Source organism: Podarcis erhardii, assembly GCF_964252035.2.
Source record: "Podarcis erhardii genome assembly, chromosome: 2".
Classification (NCBI taxonomy): Eukaryota; Metazoa; Chordata; class Lepidosauria; order Squamata; family Lacertidae; genus Podarcis; species Podarcis erhardii.
In genome coordinates, this window is record NC_138498.1 from 106,338,884 (window position 1) to 106,356,221 (window position 17,338).

Consider the following 17,338-nt stretch of genomic DNA (forward strand, 5'->3'; position numbering starts at 1 on the left):
GAAGAAGCCTCCCAATTGGTTCATGGGGTCTGCGCCCGCGCGCGAGAGAGAGCGAGGTAGGGCGACCTGGTTTCTCGCGATATGGTGGCCCCTGCTTTGCTTCTCTCCCTCCCGGCGCTGCCACGCGGGTCTTGCCTCTCCCTCGGCGAGCGTGTGCGCGCGCCTTCCCTGTCTCTTCCCCAGGCTGTGCACGAAGCTCTGGCTGCAGCGCCCCCGCTTCGCTCAGCATTAGGCTAGAAGCATTCTGTGGCTTAAACCAGGACGGGGTCCTTGTGGCCGCCCAGGTGTTGCTGGGTCAAGACTCCCCCCATCCCTGACTTGAACCTCATGCAGCTGCCGACTATAGGTAGCCTCCCTCCGCACTGCCGCATGCCTGCCCACTTTCCCTCCTGCAAGCCCTGGTCTGTGGAAACTTGTGCCACCAGAAGTGTGTTGCCCTTTCCAGTAATGTGTCCCAACAAACCCTTAGTTTCTCCAGCTTAAGCATCCCATTCGTTCTGTGCCTGCTGTTCCTCCACGGGGAGCGGGCTCTTTTATCCAGTCGTTCTCCCGTTTATATATTCAATGGCCCTCCCTGGTTTTGTTTCCTATCTGCCAATATAAGAAGCTGACCAAAAGTTCACCACACACAAAAATAGCCTTGTGCAGTGGCATCCAGGGGCTTCTCAGAACGGGCAAGTACACTCCTGTTCAGACCACTTTTATTATCAAATAAAAAGTCCCGTCGTTTACCAAGTGCTTGGGAGGTTAAATCATTTCATTGTCATAAGAACTGAGCAAAGCCGGCTTGTTCTCATTGTACAGATTATGGTTAGAACCAACAAAGCATCTTTCCTCAGAGACTTTGGCTGAGGTGGGATTTGAACAGAGTCCTCTCCGGTCTAAACCGAGAACAGCATTTACATTTGCTCTCCCTCTAGCAAGTGGCATCTCATCCCTGCATGCCAGGGGTGGAGACCTTTTTTTTACTGTCGAGGGCTGCATTCCCTCAGGGGTAGTTGGGGGGGGGCACGTGGCTGGTGGTTTTGGGTAGGATTGGAACAAAAAGAGGACAAAGCACTCCCTTCTCTGTCTCCCAGCTCACTTCCTTCTTCTTGGCTTCCCCTTTTCCTTCCATTTTTCCTTCCTTCCTATCTGCATGAAATTAGGCCAGGGAATGAGGTTTCCCATCCCTAGTGCTCAGTGATGTGAGTTACCTGCTAGCTAGACCATGCTGACTTTTATCTGGAGTAGCTCTAATCCAGCTCCAAACGATTTCTACCTTCCAAGCCAAAAGGCAGCTTACTTCTATATCCATCACATCAAGCTATGGAATATCTGCAGCATTTTTATTACTCTTCCCACCCCCTTCTTCCTCAGATGTCTTATGTAAGAAGAAGCGAATCAACAGGAGCCCTCACTTCTGATCCTTGTTCAGCAATGGTAACTGAACTGCTGCTGGCTCCTATCACAGCTCTGGAGATTGTGGATGATCACCTTGTTGCAGGTATGCAGTAGGCCAGAATATCCCGGGGCAATGGCAGCCCACAAAGTAGCCTCCCATGTTGCTGGAGTCCCAACAGCTGTGGTCAGGGGTGGTGTGAGTTGCAACATCTGGTGAGCAGAGCAACAGGTAACATTATGTCAAATGTGTCAGATACCAAGCCATGGCACTGAACACTTGGTGAAACGAAGCATGATACAGTGGTACCTCGGGTTAAGTACTTAATTCGTTCCGGAAGTCCGTTCTTAACCTGAAACTGTTCTTAACCTGAAGCACCACTTTAGCTAATGGGGCCTCCCGCTGCCGCCGTGCCACCGGAGCACGATTTCTGTTCTCGTCCTGAAGCAAAGTTCTTAAGCCGAGGTACTATTTCTGGGTTAGCGGAGTCTGCAACCTGAAGCGTATGTAACCTGAAGCGTATGCAACCCGAGGTACCACTGTAATGGAGTGCTTGTTTCAAAGCCAGATTCTACCCAGCTGAATAGCCAAGCAAAGCAGGAATCAAGGCAAGATAGTGCATTACAGTGGGACAGGCAGGCACCAAGTCAGGGGAGGAGCCCAGAGCTCCTGCAAGCTGGTTTCTTGGATTTCATAAGTCCTGTTGCTGGGGAAATGATGCTCCTAGAGATGATGGGAAGTGGGGGACCTATCAGAAACCTGTTCCCATTTTAAGCAAGGCAAAAGTTGTGGGTAACGTGATTCCACAGGGACAGTCAGGGGAGGAGCCCAGAGCTCCTGCAAGCTGGTTTCTTGGATTTCATAAGTCCTGTTGCTGGGGAAATGATGCTCCTAGAGATGATGGGAAGTGGGGGACCTATCAGAAACCTGTTCCCATTTTAAGCAAGGCAAAAGTTGTGGGTAACGTGATTCCACAGGGACAGTTTGACAAGAGGCCGTGCGAAAGCTGCATCAGAAGCAATACCAGATTCGGCCTTGGTGTGTCTTTCAAATTGGGATCAGGCGCCATAGCTGTCAACGTTTCCCTTTTCTTAGAATCATAGAATCATAGAATCATAGAGTTGGAAGAGACCACAAGGGCCATCGAGTCCAACCCCCTGCCAAGCAGGAAACACCATCAGAGCACTCCTGACATATGGTTGTCAAGCCTCTGCTTAAAGACCTCCAAAGAAGGAGACTCCACCACACTCCTTGGCAGCAAATTCCACTGTCGAACAGCTCTCACTGTCAGGAAGTTCCTCTTAATGTTTAGGTGGAATCTTTTTTCTTGTAGTTTGGAACCATTGCTCCGTGTCCGCTTCTCTGGAGCAGCAGAAAACAACCTTTCTCCCTCCTCTATGTGACATCCTTTTATATATTTGAACATGGCTATCCTATCACCCCTTAACCTCCTCTTCTCCAGGCTAAACATGCCCAGCTCCCTTAGCCGTTCCTCATAAGGCATCGTTTCCAGGCCTTTGACCATTTTGGTTGCCCTCCTCTGGACACGTTCCAGTTTGTCAGTGCCCTTCTTGAACTGTGGTGCCCAGAACTGGACACAGTACTCCAGGTGAGGTCTGACCAGAGCAGAATACAGTGGCACTATTACTTCCCCTGATCTAGATGCTATACTCCTATTGATGCAGCCCAGAATTGCATTGGCTTTTTTAGCTGCCGCGTCAAACTGTTGGCTCATGTCAAGTTTGTGGTCAACCAAGACTCCTAGATCCTTTTCACATGTACTGCTCTCAAGCCAGGTGTCACCCATCTTGTATTTGTGCCTCTCATTTTTTTTGCCCAAGTGCAATACTTTACATTTCTCCCTATTAAAATTCATCTTGTTTGTTCTTCTTGCGAGGAATCCTATTCAGAATAAGGGAATTTCCCTTTAAAAAAAGGGAAACATAGACAGCTATGCCAGGCACTGCTCAAGGTGTACCTGGGCTGGTATGGAGGTTGTGTGTGGATCATGTTTGTGAGGATGGGTGCTACTGGAAAGAGTACTAATATATATATAATCTCAAAGAACTCTGCCCAATGGTTGCCATCAATTTTATTTGAAGTAATTTTTTAATGAAATGATTTTAAAATGTTGTCTTATTTTATTGTTGTTAGCTACCCTGAACCCGGCTTTGGCTGGGGAGGGCGGGATATAAATAAATTATTATTATTATTATTATTATTATTATTATTATTATTATTATTGTTATTTGAGGTGATTCTAGCCTCTTTTCCTCCAGGTGAAGGACCCTACCTTGCAATCTACTCCCTGGAGCCTGATGCCAGCCAGCCAGCAAGATGCCATAAGAAGGTCCTTCGAAACCATAATGTCCACGGTATCAAGGAGCAGCAGGATGCGGCCCCAGGACCATCCGCCCTAGCTGTCTTTGGAGGCAAAGGCCTCATCGTTTTGGAGCTCAGCTTCCAGGGCGGCACGGCAAAACTAGCCGAACTCTTTCCTTTCTGCGAGCTGCACGACTGGATCTGGGACCTGCAGTGGTTGGAGGCACCCGGCTGCGTGGCTTTGGCCCTGGGCCACAACTCCTTGGTCCTGTACGACTACGCTGGCCAGAGGACCCTTCGAGAAGTGCACTGCCAGGAGAAGTGCATCCTCTACTCGGCCCACCTGGTTGGGAGCAGCTGGGACACTCTGGTGCTGGTGGCTGGAACAGTCTTTAACCAGCTGGTGGTCTGGTGCGCAGCCAACCCGCCGGACGACACAGGCAGGGTGAAGCCCCGAAGCAGGATCAACGGGCACAAGGGCGTCATCTTCAGCATCTGCTTCTCAGAGAGCAAAAGCATCTTGGCCTCGGCCTCAGATGACAGGAGCGTGCGGCTGTGGGGCGTTGGCGACCTCAGGTCGCCCCCTGACCCTGTCCCATGCTTGCTGGTGTGCTACGGGCACCAGTCTCGGGTCTGGTCGGTGCGCCTGCTGAGCAGTTACGTCCTCAGCATTGGAGAAGACGCCGCTTGCCTCGTGTGGAACTACCAGGGCGAGATCGTTCACCGTTTCAAAGGGCACAAGGGGCGCGGCCTCCGGGCAGTCGCCGCCCACGAGAGGCGGGGCTTGGTGTTCACAGGCGGGGCCGATTCTGGCATCAGGCAGTGGCTCCTTAAAGGACAGGGTGACGGCGGGAACAGCCTTGTGCGGCTGGACTTCCCCTCACCTCGTCGAAAAGGATCTCCCAGAGCGGTGAAGCTGGTGGGTGTAAACCACCTTCTTGTGATGACAGATGCTGGGGCCGTCTACGCCTATGACTTGACCTCCAAAGCCTGGGCGTTGGTCCTCGAGGATGCTGCGTATCAGTCCTACAGCCTCCTAGAAGTCTCCGTGCTCATCAGTGGCATCGCGCTGTGTGCCATGGGCAACCTGTTGGGACAGGTTAAAGTCTTCCCTCTCTGCAGCCCCGCAGAAAGCAAGGAGCTGAAGCTGTACGAGGGGAAAGTGCACAGCCTGAGTTGGGCCTCCTACGCAGGGCAGGATCCCGGCGCTTGCAGCCTCTTTGTTTCCGGAGCAGCCGGTTCCCTGCTGTGGCTGGAGGTCTCTCTTGGCCCACCTGAGGGAGTCGCTGTGGTGGTGAAGCGATGCTTCCGCCTGCCGCTCTGCAAGCAGCGATGGCACACGTGTGCCACCTTCATGCCCCAGGGAGAGCTGCTGCTCTGTGGCGACCGCAGGGGCTCCCTCATGCTGTTTGAGTGCAAGCCAGCTCAGGCCTTGAGCAGAGGAGCAGGAGTCAGCTCCTCGGACCCAGAGGGGGTCTCTGGTTTGCCCGGCCCGGCCTTTCCTCTCACAGGGGAAGAGCCGCTTGCTGACGGCCCCGTCTCTCTGCTCTTCGGCCTACATGGAAAGCTAGGCGTCACCTCCATCACCTGCCACCAGGACTTCATCTACAGCACTGGCCGGGACAGCTGCTACCGCCAGCTGCAGGTACAAGGCCGCCAGCTGCGCGTGCTGAGGAAGCACAGGCCATGCAAGGGCCTGGAGTGGCTGGAGGAGCTGCGCTTCGGCCCCGATGGGAGCATGTGGGTCCTTGGCTTCCACGCTGACCGCTTTATTCTCTTTAGTGCCAGCAGCAATGAGATGCTGCTGTCTGTCCCCTGTGGTGGCGGCCACCGCTCCTGGAGCTACGCCCACCGCCGCCAGGCGGGAACCTTTGCTTACGTCAAATCCGGGGATGTGGTGGTGAGCCAAAGTCGAGACGCGCATGGCGGGCAGCGCATCCTCAAGGAGTCCCTGCACGGGCGGGAACTGACATGCGTTTGCCACATCGGGGTTTTGCAGACACCCGGGCAGGAGCCGCTGAGCACCCTTGCCACCGGCGGCGAGGACGGCACGGTCAATATTCTGAGCTACAGGGTGCAGTCTCGTACGGTGACCCAGCTTGTGGCTCTGGGAGACCACATCTCGAGCGTGAGAGCTCTGGCTGTGGCCAAGGACACTCAACCCAAGGAAGGAAGTATCTCTGCTGTCCTCTTCTCAGCTGGAGGACGGGCCCAGATTGAGTGTTACCGGATGCTGTTTAGCCCCAGCCATGGCTCTAGCGGCGGTGTGGTCCATCAGCTGGTCCACGTGGCTTCTCACCGCCTGGATGAGCAATGGGACCGCAGGAAGAACAGGCACAAGCTCGTCAAAATGGATCCAGAGACCAGGTAGTAGCCGTGGCCTTTCCCAGGAGTTTGTATTCTTAGACAGGGTCATGGGTTCTCAAAGAGCAGACAACCCACACAGGGGATGTTATTGATGCTCATATAGCGAATGTAAAATCTGCACCCTTTCTTTCTAACCCCTTTACCAACAAACACCCACCCCCCTCACAATCACACATACACACACAGGCTTTTCCTATTGTCACACAACAAGTGGGCACAATATTCACATCCAGCCTGGAAGACTCTAGATAGATAGATAGATAGATAGATAGATAGACAGACAGACAGACAGACAGACAGACAGACAGACAGACTGACTGACTGACTGACTGACTGACTGACTGACTAGACTAGACTAGACTAGACTAGACTAGACTAGACTAGACTAGACCAGACCAGACCAGACCAGACCAGACCAGACCAGACCAGACCCTATTATTTTGGCTGTAATTTGTTTTAAACTTATTTTAACGTATTTTTTAATGGCTGTAACCCACCCTGAGATCTTGTTTATTTTATTTTATTTATCAAATTTGTATACTGCCCTTCATCCACAGATCTCAGGGCAGTTCACAGTATTAAAAAGCACAAAATCTGATGATGACAGGCGGGTGAGAAATCAAACAAATAATCTAAAATACACAACCGGGTCTAATGATATTGTAGCAGCAGGAGATTAAAGACAAAACCAGCAGGATAAAACAATGTGAATAACAGCAGCAAAAAAATATGAAGGTCTGTTTGCTTAATTTTCCAGTCTCAGAATCCCCCCCCCCCCCCCGTTCTGCTGTACTCGTGCTTAAGAATACATTAGTACAGAGAGAATAGGGAGGACTTTGGGCGCCGAGTCCATAGTAGGCAACACGTGACACTTTCCAGCTTTTGTGTGTGTGTTTGTAACTTTTTCACTGCTCTGGGTTTGGATAGTGTGTCCCAGAGAAGGTAACTGATAACTTCTGTGTTCCAGGTATATGTCTGTTGAAGTCCTGGCTGGTGTGGAGTACCCAGAGCTTCCCGGTCCCTTGCTCTTCCTAGCCGCTGCTTGCAGTGATGGCTCTGTCCGGTAAGGAAGATGGTTGCGCTCTCCCTTTTAGGGGTCTGTATAGCTGGGGTAGGGACACGGGTGGCGCTGTGGGTTAAACCACAGAGCCTAGGACTTGCCGATCAGAAGGTCGGCGGTTTGAATCCCCATGACGGGGTGAGCTCCCGTTGCTCAGTCCCTACTCCTGCCAACCTAGCAGTTCGAAAGCACGTCAAAGTGCAAGTAGATAAATAGGTACCACTCTGGCGGGAAGTTAAACGGCGTTTCCGTGCGCTGCTCTGGTTCGCCAGAAGCAGCTTAGTCATGCTGGCCACGTGACCCGGAAGCTGTACGCCGGCTCCCTTGGCCAATAAAGTGAGATGAGTGCCGCAACCCGAGTCGGTCACAACTGGACCTAATGGCCAGGGGTCCCTTTACCTTTACCTTTTTACGTTTCCCAGAGCAGCACTTTCCCCAAACTAGAGAAGGGAACATGAACAGAAAGAAAACTGTAGCGCTTGGTACAAAGGTTGTGGCCCTTTCCCCCTCTTTAAAGTCGGAGACTCTTTTCCTTGGACTGACTTCACTGCTCTCATGTCTGCATAGCCTCTTCCTGCTGCTTGAGCATGCCCAGAAGCTGCAGCTTGTGGCAGAATCCTTTCACCATCAGCACTGCGTCCTGAAGGTCCAGGCGTTTGCATGTAAGACAGCAGGTGGAGGAAGGTGAGAATGGAGTGGCTACCCCCCCCCCCAGTGTGCTTGAGATGCACCTCCTCTGAGTTTACTACTGCCGACCCATCAGGCCCTAGGAAGCTAATTTTACCCATTCTTCTTTCTTTTATAGAAGGCACTTGTTGAGCAGCGCTGCCACCGACGGGAGCATTGCATTCTGGGATCTCGCCCCTACCCTTAAGCGTGCTGCAGAGGCCTTGAAGGCGGAAGGCACAGAAATGAAGCTTCTGGGTAGGTGGTTGTGTTGACTGCCCTGTTCGTGCACCCTTAAAGTTGTTGTTGTTTATTGTATAACCGGGACAGCTCAGTGGGTAGATCAGGCTTCCTCAACCTCGGTCCTCCAGATGTTTTGAGACTACAATTCCCATCATCCCTGACCACTGGTCCTGCTAGCTAGGGATCATGGGAGTTTTAGGCCAAAAACATCTGGAGGGCTGAGTTTGATAAAGCCAGGGGCAGAGCATGAGACTCAATCTCAGGGTTGTGGGTTCGAGCCCCATGTTGGGCCGAAGATTTCTGCATTGCAGGGGGTAGGACTAGAAGAGGAAGAGTTTGGATTTGATATCCCGCTTTATCACTACCCGAAGGAGTCTCAAAGCGGCTAACATTCTCCTTTCCCTTCCTCCCCCACAACAAACACTCTGTGAGGGCTGAGAGACTTCAAAGAAGTGTGACTAGCCCAAGGTCACCCAGCAGCTGCATGTGGAGGAGCGGGGAATTGAACCCGGTTTACCAGATTACGAGTCTACTGCTCTTAACCACTACACCACACTGCCTATCTAGATGATCCTTGTGGTCCCTTCCAGCTCTGTGATACCATGATTCTATTTCTTATACTCAGCCCATGTGACTGGGTTGCCCCAACCACTATGAGGATGCAGCTCCCAGTGAAAGAATGAATAAAGCAAAAATAAATACAATTCAAATCTTAAAACCTTCCCGAACCAGGGCTGCCTTCAGATGTCTAAATTTATATATTTGCTTAACTCTTTGACATCTGCCGGGAGAGCATTCCACTTTATGCAAGGAGGGAACCTCCAGAAGGCCCTTGGCGCTGGACCTCAGTGTCCGGGCTGAACTATGGCGATGGAGACGCTCCTTCGGGTATAGTGGGCTGAGGCCGTTTAGGGCTTTAAAGGTCAGCACCAACACTTTGAATTGTGCTCGGAAATGTGTACTGAGATCCAATTTAGATCTTTTAGGACCGGTGTTATATGGTCCCAGCACCCTCATTCTGGATTATTTGTCGTTTCTGGGTCACCTTCAAAGGTAGCCCCACGTAGAGCATATTACAGTAATTCAAGCGGGAGATAACCAGAGCATGCACCACTCTGGTGAGACAGTCTGCAGGCAGATAGGGTCTCAGCTGACGTAACAGATGGAGCAGCTAGACAGCCGCCCAAGACACAGAGTTGACGTGCACCTCCATGCACAGTCATGAGTCCAAAATGACTCCCAGGCTTCTCACCTGGTCCTTCAGGGGCACAGTTCAGAACCAGGGAGTCCTCCGTGCTTGCCCACCCTGTTTGTGACCCTCCTAGGTATACCTTCTTTTTCAAGTGTATACCTCCCTTTGTGCTTCCTCCCAGCCTTGTACACTTCCTTTGCCTGTATGTGTTTTCCAGACCTGGGTACCCCAGTCCTGACCATCCAGGCTCACAGCTGTGGAGTGAACAGCCTCCACGTCCAGCAAGCAGCTGACGGACATTTCCTGGTGGCCAGTGGCAGCGATGACGGCTCCATCTCTCTCAGCGCTGTTGAGGTGGATGCTGGAAGCGACGCCGACCAGGAAGCCATCGCCAGGACCGGCATCCGCCTTCTCAGAAACTCCTCGAGGCTCTGCGCCCATGCAGCTCACGTGACGGGGGTGAGGCTCCTGCAGCCGGACTTCCTCCTCTCCGTTTCGGTGGACCAGCGGCTGACGCTCTGGCACCGTCGCGAGGACAGCCTGTCTTTCGTCAGCAGCAAATTCTGCCACGTGGCCGACGTGGCTGGCCTGGAGTGTTGGGAGGCTGGGGCCCGTGACTGCCACTGCGTGATCTGCGGGCAGGGGCTGGAGATCCTCCGCTGCAGCCTAGATTTGCCAGGTGCAGAAACAGAAAATGGTGTATGAAGGAGTGTGGGCTGTGCAGCCGCCTTATTCTGCTGGGGTGCAGAGGAGTTTGAGCGACCAATAATAATAATAATAATAATAATAATAATAATAATTTATTATTTATACCCTGCCCATCTGGCTGAGTTTTCCCAGCCACTCTGGGCGGCTCCCAATCAAGTGTTAAAAACAGTGCAGCATTAAATATTAAAAACTTCCCTGAACAGGGCTGCCTTCAGATGTCTTTTAAAGATAGGATAGCTGCTTATTTCCTTCACATCTGAAGGGAGGGCGTTCCACAGGGCGGGCGCCACTACCAAGAAGGCCCTCTGTCTGGTTCCCTGTAACCTCACTTCTCGCAGCGAGGGAACCGCCAGAAGGCCCTTGGCGCTGGATCTCAGTGTCTGGGCTGAACTAAGGGGATGGAGACGCTCCTTCAGGTATACAGGACAGAGGCCGTTTAGGGCTTTAAAGGTCAGCACCAACACCAACCAGGGCACAGAGGGCTGTCATGCGAAAGCAGCAAGGACCGTAAGAAATAGAATAAATAATAATCATAATATATTTTTACTTATACCCCACCCTTCCCGGTTCAGAAAACCAGGCTCAGGGCAGCTAACAAGAAATTTAAAACACTTAATCAATGCAACAAAAAACAGCATAAAATACAGTATAAAACGGGAATAACAATAAATAAATAAAAGTACTTTGCCCCTCTCTTCAGGGAGAAACTGCTTCCGCCATAACCATGCAGATACTGTCCCTGATACGATATCGCTTGCCTGCTTTTCTTTGCCTTGTGGCTTGTGGGCAGTCATACCGGAGCTTCGCCAACCTATTTTGACAGAGGGCCTATGATGAGAAATGCAGTAATAAATCAAGCCCACCCGATGCCAGTCCCTCTGCCTCCGCTGGTTAAATGGCTTAAAATGCCTTTTCCTTGCAAATATATGTCCTGGATTTCAGCCTCCTCTTCTGATAACTGCGGAGAAACGTAGGAAGCTACTTTATACCAGGACAGACTTCTTTGTCCAACTGCCCCAGGGTTTCTCCAGGGTCTCAGGCAAGTCTTTCCCCCGTGCCGCCTATTTGATCATTTTAACTGGCGATACCGGGGATCGAACCTTCTCTGTGCAAATAGCGTTCTCTGCCTCTGAGCTGTGATCCTACTCCTTAAGGAGACCTAATCCCAGCCTGCAGGATGGCCAAATGAATCCCATTCACATGGATTTGGGGAAAGAGCTGATCACCTGGCGCCTGCAGTGCCCTGGGCTCACAGAACTTAAAAGACCCATCCTCCCATTGCGGAGGAGGGTTTCTTGTTGCACTGCCTACAGGCTCAAAATTGCCACAAACTCACTGGAGTGTCAGGTGCTAGTCGGTTCAATGGGCAGCGACATTCCTGTGTGCATCTGCTGAATAATAATATATAATAATAATAATTTATGATTTATACCTCGCCCATCTGGCTGGGCCTCCCCAGCCACTCTGGGTGGCTTCCATAGAAACCAAAAATACAGTAAAATATCACACGTTAAAAACTTCCCTTAAGATGTCTTCTGAATGTCAGGTAGTTGTTTATCGTGTCAGGTATATGACATCCATTTAGACTGTAGCATTGATAGAAGAGGACTGCAGAGTGGGGATGTTCAGAGAATGTCTACCCGGGTGGGAGAATGGTGTTTCTTTAAAAAATAAAATAGAGTTGTATACGTACTGCCCTTCCTCTGTAGATCTCAGGGTGGTTCACAGCATAAAAACGCAAGATAAAAACGCAAAACACATGGAGTAGAATTGGGGTGAGAAGTTCAATCATATGATCCATGTTTGGTGCAGGAATTGGGATGCAGTGAGAATGTCCTGGAGGTACAGACTTGCAGGGAAATGGTTAGCTTTCTGTCCGTCCGTCCCCCCAATTACAAAAGGAAATGCTCTTGAGTTTTCTCTGACCCCCCCCCCCAACACGATTTCTGTTTCCGCCAATCAAGATTCCTCTTCCGAGTCAGAACTTTTCACTTTTCGGCTGCTGCAGCTTGTGGCACCTGTTCAGAGGGATTTGCTTGGTTGAGTATGTTGCTCCTGTCCTGCACTCAATAATTCAGCAGTTGAGCCCTGGAGTGGCTGGGGTTTCTGGCCCCCCAGCAGTGCCATGCATATTTCATGGTCCAGATTGCAGCAACGGGGAGGTCACACCAAGGCCCCTTTGTTTGCAAGTTCAGCACGTGGGTGCTGCTGTCACGCACTGCCGATTCCCAATGGCCTTCCATCTATTTGGCTCCTGGATGAACAGCTGAGCTTGCTGCAAAACGGGGCGATGCCGTCCAGAGCTGCACTGATCGTGGGATTCACCCAGTGGTGTAGGTACCAGAAGGACGCCAAGTAGCAAGCTCTGAAGGCTGTTCCAGACCTCTCCAGGCGCTGTGTGGACCACCTTGCTTCCTTGTCATTGCCACCAACAAACCTGGGATGCTACAGTTCGGTCCACTCAAAAATGCCATTCCAGCCGCCCTTTGTCCCCCAAGGCAGGCAGAGAGAGGCTGGCTCAGAGCAGCCACAGCAGATGGCACCCCTGGAAGCAACAGGCCTGCTCCCTTCGGTGGCTCAGCGAGGTTCAGCCCTGCCCACAGCGAGTGTCACCACCCACCCCGGCTGTGCCATGAGGATGAGTGTGACCCCCGGCTTCAGGGGGTGCCAGGGCCATGCAAGGACCAGAGAAAATCCTGCCAGAGGGAAGCGCACAGGCTGGCTTGAGAAGGTAGGGAAAGCCCTATTGGTGGGGCAGAGTGGAGATATTGGTGCATTGCCAGGGATATATACCGTATTTTTCGCTCTATAAGACGCACCAGACCACAAGACGCACCTAGTTTTTGGAGGAAAACAAGAAAAAAAATATTCTGAATCTCAGAAGCCAGAACAGCAAGAGGGATCGCTGCGCAGTGAAAGCAGCAATCCCTCTTGCTGTTCTGGCTTCTGGGATAGCTGCGCAGCCTGCATTCGCTCCATAAGACGCACACACATTTCCCCTTACTTTTTAGGAGGGAAAAAGTGAGTCTTATAGAGCAAAAAAAATGGTATGTAACTCTTCAGCAGTGGTGGGGAATTAAACTCAGGCAGGTCAGAATTCAGGATGGCATTGATGCAAAGGACCAGCATCCATCAATATTCCTGCCTTCACAGCACAGCTGTGTTTGCTGGTTCGTGCAGCGTGGATACCTGGCTCCAGGCCACTGCTTGCCAAATGTCCACTCCTCCTCTATAGTAAGACAGTGCCTTCCAGGTGTTGTTGGCCTTGCAACTCCCAGGCAGCCAGACTTAATGGTCAGAGGTGATGGGCGTTGCAGTCCAGCAACTTTGGCTACGCTTGTCATTAGGCAATTAGGATACACGAGGGATACCCTTAGGGCTTTGAAATTCACACAGTCATGGGGCTAGCCCTGGTACAGGGCCCGTGCTGGAGAAGGAAGCTGCCTGGTGGCATTTCGGCATCCCTCCATGCTGGTTTATTGGTTTCAGAGCAGAGGAAAAGACCAGCCATCGACAAGGCTGAACAAGGGGTGTGTTAGCTGAGGCTGGGATGTACTTGCAGGACTGTAGGAGATGCTCCAGCTTTACTGAAGTCCCATTACAGAGTTGTTGGAATAGATAGAATGATCAGGATTATGGCTTATTCCTTCCTGCAGCTGGGCAATGCATGCTTTCTGCTCGTGGTGTTCTCCTAAGACCTTTGACCAGTAGTACAAAACTCCACTGCTGTACATCAAAACAGTTGCCCACCAATAAGAGAGAGTTTGAGGTCCACATAGTCCCGTTTACACCTGCCCAAGATTCACAATAGCTGCATATTGGGACTGAAACTGAATAGAGAGCCAGTGTGGTGTAGTGGTTAAGAGCGGTAGACTCGTAATCTGGTGAACCGGGTTCGCGTCTCCGCTTCTCTACATGCAACTGCTGGGTGACCTTAGGCCAGTCACACTTCTCTGAAGTCTCTCAGTCCCACTCACCTCACAGAGTGTTTGTTGTGGGGGAGGAAGGGAAAGGAGAATGTTAGCCGCTTTGAGACTCCTTCGGGTAGTGAGAAAGCGGGATATCAAACCCAAACTCCTCTTCTAGTACGTGCAGGTGTTATACCCCAAGAGTCACAACCTGTCTCTCACAGATTGCTGTTTGCTTTATTGAGCTACAAAACTTAACCTCCTATATCTCTTTTCCTCCCACGTCCAGGTAGGAGCTGCAAACAAGCACCAGAATAAAACTGCTCCCAAGACTCCCTTAACCCCAAGGCAAAGCAGGATGGCTCTTCCCCAGATTCCCAAAGGAGGCAAGGTCTTTGGTGAGGCTCTGGTGTCGGACACTGCCCCACCTGCCACTGGCAGGATTGCAGAGAGCCTGGCGCTGGGCTAATGCTCTCTTGCTGGTAGTTGGAAATAGGCTGGGCTGCTGTGGGGAGAACGCAGCAGGTTCTAGGGCTGCTTAATGTTGGGGCTTCCCTTGGGTCCCTGGCCTCTGTGGAGGGCACAGAGATCATATGCAGGGGCAAGGGGCTTTGCGGGGAATGCAAGCCAGAACAGAGGGAGCAGGGGGCACCGGTGTTCCTCAGAGGAAAGGGGCGCAGGCTGGTGCTGACATTCCCCAGGGAGCCTTGTATCAACCACATCCTTTCCCACATCGCCCTGCCTCAGGAATCCCCTGTGCACCCAGCCCAGTGCCACACTTGAGCCCAGGGCTTGAGTCTCCTGCCTCGTTCCTCACTAACACTTGCTCTGCTCCCATTTCTCTTGCCTCAGAGAAACCAGGCCAGAAGCTGCCAGGCCTCCCTGCCCACTTCTCCCACACCAAAGCAGCCCCTTTGGGCACTCCTGACATGGCGCCCTGGACTGGGCCCTCTCAGTCCGAGACCTCCTTCCATGCCCTTTTCAAGCCTGTGGTGTCCTTCTTGCACAGTGTCCCTTTCTCGGCAGCAGGAACTCCCAGCTCCTGCAGCTTCTTCCAAGACCACCTGGGAGAGAAGGCGCCAGCTGCCGAAGGGGAGCAGCGGCCGAGGACCCTGCTGCTCCAAGGCAAGGCGAAGCAGAAGGCAAGCCGGAGCAGAGGCTCGCCCAGGCACTTCCGGAGCAAGTGGCAGGGGGTGAAGCTGCCGCCCGTGCCCAGCATCACCAACCTCAACTTCAGCCGCAATTTCACCTTCTCCTTCTTTGAGCTGCCTCCGCATCAGGGCCCCCAGTACTGGCTGCAGCGCCAGCAGCTCATCCGTCTCCTGATGAAGCAGCTGCAGTAGCGAGCCCCAGCCTACCTCTGGGGCGCTGGGTGCGAAACAAGAGGGACGGCCGCCAGGTGCAATGGGTGGAATGGGCAACTTGCACCACCTCTCACGGGAAGATATGCTAAATTCAGCCTCAAGCCTTGGAGTAAGCGTCCTCCTGGTTATAGTGGGGCCCACAGAAATAAGATACGCACAGCCCCCATTCAATTAGCTTGCCTCTCTGCTCCACAATGAAGCTGCTGACAGGAGACGCCGGACATTTTGTCAACGCTGGCAACATCTGAGTCCTCTTTCCCTCCCTTATCCTTGTCCTAAGCTGCAAGCTGATGCTGCAGACACGAGCCTCTGCCCACCCTAGTAGGCACAGAGCAAGTCTTTGCAACAGCCATGGACAACAAACGCCCCACGCTCTAAGCAACAACTTTGCCTTCTGCCCAAACGGCAGGCAGACATCTGTGTTTGTGTGAGGCTATGCAACTTCGTTTACAAGCTTTCTTTTCTGATACGGGTGCCAAAGATTTTCTGTATGTGGGTAGGGACATGGCGTAGCTGGGGTGTCAGTCAGCTCAGAACAGAATAAAAACAACCAGTGAACCACCATTTGCATCCATCCTCTGTGCTTTCTTTTGGATTGCTCATATGCCAGCTTTTGTTGTGCCTTCGGTCCGCTGTGAGCAAAATGGGAGGGATAAAAGCAATGCAAGCACTACAGTGTTTAACTTGTGTGCTTGCGTTTTTATTTTATTTTATTTTATTTTATTTTATTTATTAAGAATTTTATTAATACAGTAGAGAAAAGACAGAATAAACAGATAATAGACAGAAAAAAGAACAAACATAAAATTTAACATCTTATAGTACCCATCTTTTCTTCATCTTTTGGACTTCCTCACATCTCCCGCTCTTGCGTTCCAAATTTATAAAACTTTAGCCAGCAACTTATCGCCTTGTTTCAATTCTTATTATACACATTTCCAATGTTTTGTCCCTAACTTTGAATATTTTTATCTAAGTCTTAAATACCTAATTTTAACACAATGTTTATTCAAAATTTATTTTTCTCATAAAGTTCACTCATTCTCATAATCTTATCAACTAACTTTATGGGCCCTGTTATTTTCAAATCTCTCATCCTTCTTAGCACTCATATAGTTTACAATGTTTTTGTAAATAGTCCTTGAATTTCTTCCAGTCCTCTTCCACGGCTTCCTCTCCCAGGGTGTGCTTGCGTTTTTAGCCTATATGTTCCTAACTGGAATGTCGCAACTTTGGCTCCACAAAGAATTTCAGCAGGGCCCCACCATCCGGAATATAGGTGAAGTCTGTGCCCTCTCTCCTCTCCAGCACTGCGATCAGGTCGCTTTGGTTCAAGTCCAAAACATTGCGTGTAGCCTGGGCCAGGCTGAGCTGTGATGGGTGATTGTCCAACAGCAACAGTACCGCATGCACACTCCTTATTCTTGATCATGTGACTGCGCTGTCCATCGCTCCTCGCAACAGAGCTGGCCAATGGGAGGGCCGGGGCAGGTTGCCTGTAGTCACCCCTGCAGGCTTGCTCAGATCTGGCTCAGAGGAGGCAAGTGGAGGGTGGCCAGGGCACTGCAGAACACTTCTCTCACTGCTCTCATCAGCTGCAACCGGGCAAACATCTGACCGAATAAGTGGGGACGTGGTTCCTGTTGGGAGCAAAAACAGGATCGTCACAGGGGCCTGATGCAACTCTCCGGTGCTCTGAGGGCTGAGTGGCGGGTTGTGCCTTCCCTTAATGGGTGCATTTCTCCATTAGTGCCCATGGACAGGGCCCCCTTCATCGTGCAGAGGGCACCGTATAGACCTGAATTTTGTGGGAACGAAGGCTAATGTGATGGAAATTATGTTATTGACAGCGTTCTATGTTATGACAGCGGTGTCAGTGACGGCATCAGCTGACTCTCAGTTATTAAATTGATGCCTGTCATTCTCACTCGAAGGCAAATTACACTTGTGGCTTTAGGCTCAGAAAGCTGATCTTCACCTTAGTTAACGTTTTGAAAATATTAGTACATCCTGAATGGAAGCTTCTAGTTTGCAAAGCTTCAGAAATGAGCTTCACATGGTGGGAAGAGAAGTCTTTGGAGCCGCCTTCTCTAAAACTATCTTCCTCTTCACCACGATTCTTGCAAA

General features: G+C 51.2%; 3 protein-coding genes across 4 annotated transcripts in view; 2 read left to right on the forward strand and 1 right to left on the reverse strand.

Moving 5' to 3' along the window:
- On the forward strand, positions 1-15,775 carry WDR6 (WD repeat domain 6). 2 transcript variants are annotated; one of them, XM_081852392.1, is made up of 9 exons: positions 1-56; positions 1,360-1,486; positions 3,661-6,070; positions 7,038-7,133; positions 7,698-7,814; positions 7,936-8,054; positions 9,449-9,910; positions 11,904-12,670; positions 14,137-15,775. In XM_081852392.1, the coding sequence occupies exons 2-8, from the start codon at positions 1,360-1,362 to the stop codon at positions 11,981-11,983; spliced, it is 3,411 nt and encodes a 1,136-aa protein (XP_081708518.1). In that variant the 5' UTR covers positions 1-56; the 3' UTR covers positions 11,984-12,670; positions 14,137-15,775. The 2 variants fall into 2 exon arrangements, with proteins under 2 accessions (XP_081708518.1, XP_081708517.1); XM_081852391.1 differs by lacking the exon at positions 1-56 and having other exon boundaries at positions 69-1,486.
- Positions 14,141-15,775, forward strand: LOC309337256 (uncharacterized protein). The gene is made up of 2 exons (XM_081854021.1): positions 14,141-14,245; positions 14,700-15,775. The coding sequence occupies exons 1-2, from the start codon at positions 14,206-14,208 to the stop codon at positions 15,188-15,190; spliced, it is 531 nt and encodes a 176-aa protein (XP_081710147.1). The 5' UTR covers positions 14,141-14,205; the 3' UTR covers positions 15,191-15,775.
- DALRD3 (DALR anticodon binding domain containing 3) overlaps positions 15,776-17,338 on the reverse strand; it is a 13,103-nt gene continuing 11,540 nt past the window's right edge. Inside the window, exons 13-14 of the mRNA XM_081852928.1 lie at positions 16,379-16,851; positions 15,776-15,902 (exon numbers count right to left, since the gene is read on the reverse strand). Of these exons, the coding sequence (XP_081709054.1) occupies positions 16,732-16,851 (120 nt within the window). The 3' untranslated portion in view covers positions 15,776-15,902; positions 16,379-16,731. The remainder of the gene's footprint in view (positions 15,903-16,378; positions 16,852-17,338) is intronic.

Coding starts and splice junctions, on each gene's coding strand:
- WDR6 (XM_081852391.1), top strand. CDS start 1,309: ATGGAATATCTGCAGCATTTTTATTACTCTTCCCACCCCCTTCTTCCT. Junction 1,487..3,660: donor GGATGATCACCTTGTTGCAG/GTATGCAGTAGG, acceptor CTTTTCCTCCAG/GTGAAGGACCCTACCTTGCA. Junction 6,071..7,037: donor AAAATGGATCCAGAGACCAG/GTAGTAGCCGTG, acceptor TCTGTGTTCCAG/GTATATGTCTGTTGAAGTCC.
- LOC309337256 (XM_081854021.1), top strand. CDS start 14,206: ATGGCTCTTCCCCAGATTCCCAAAGGAGGCAAGGTCTTTG. Junction 14,246..14,699: donor CAAAGGAGGCAAGGTCTTTG/GTGAGGCTCTGG, acceptor CTCTTGCCTCAG/AGAAACCAGGCCAGAAGCTG.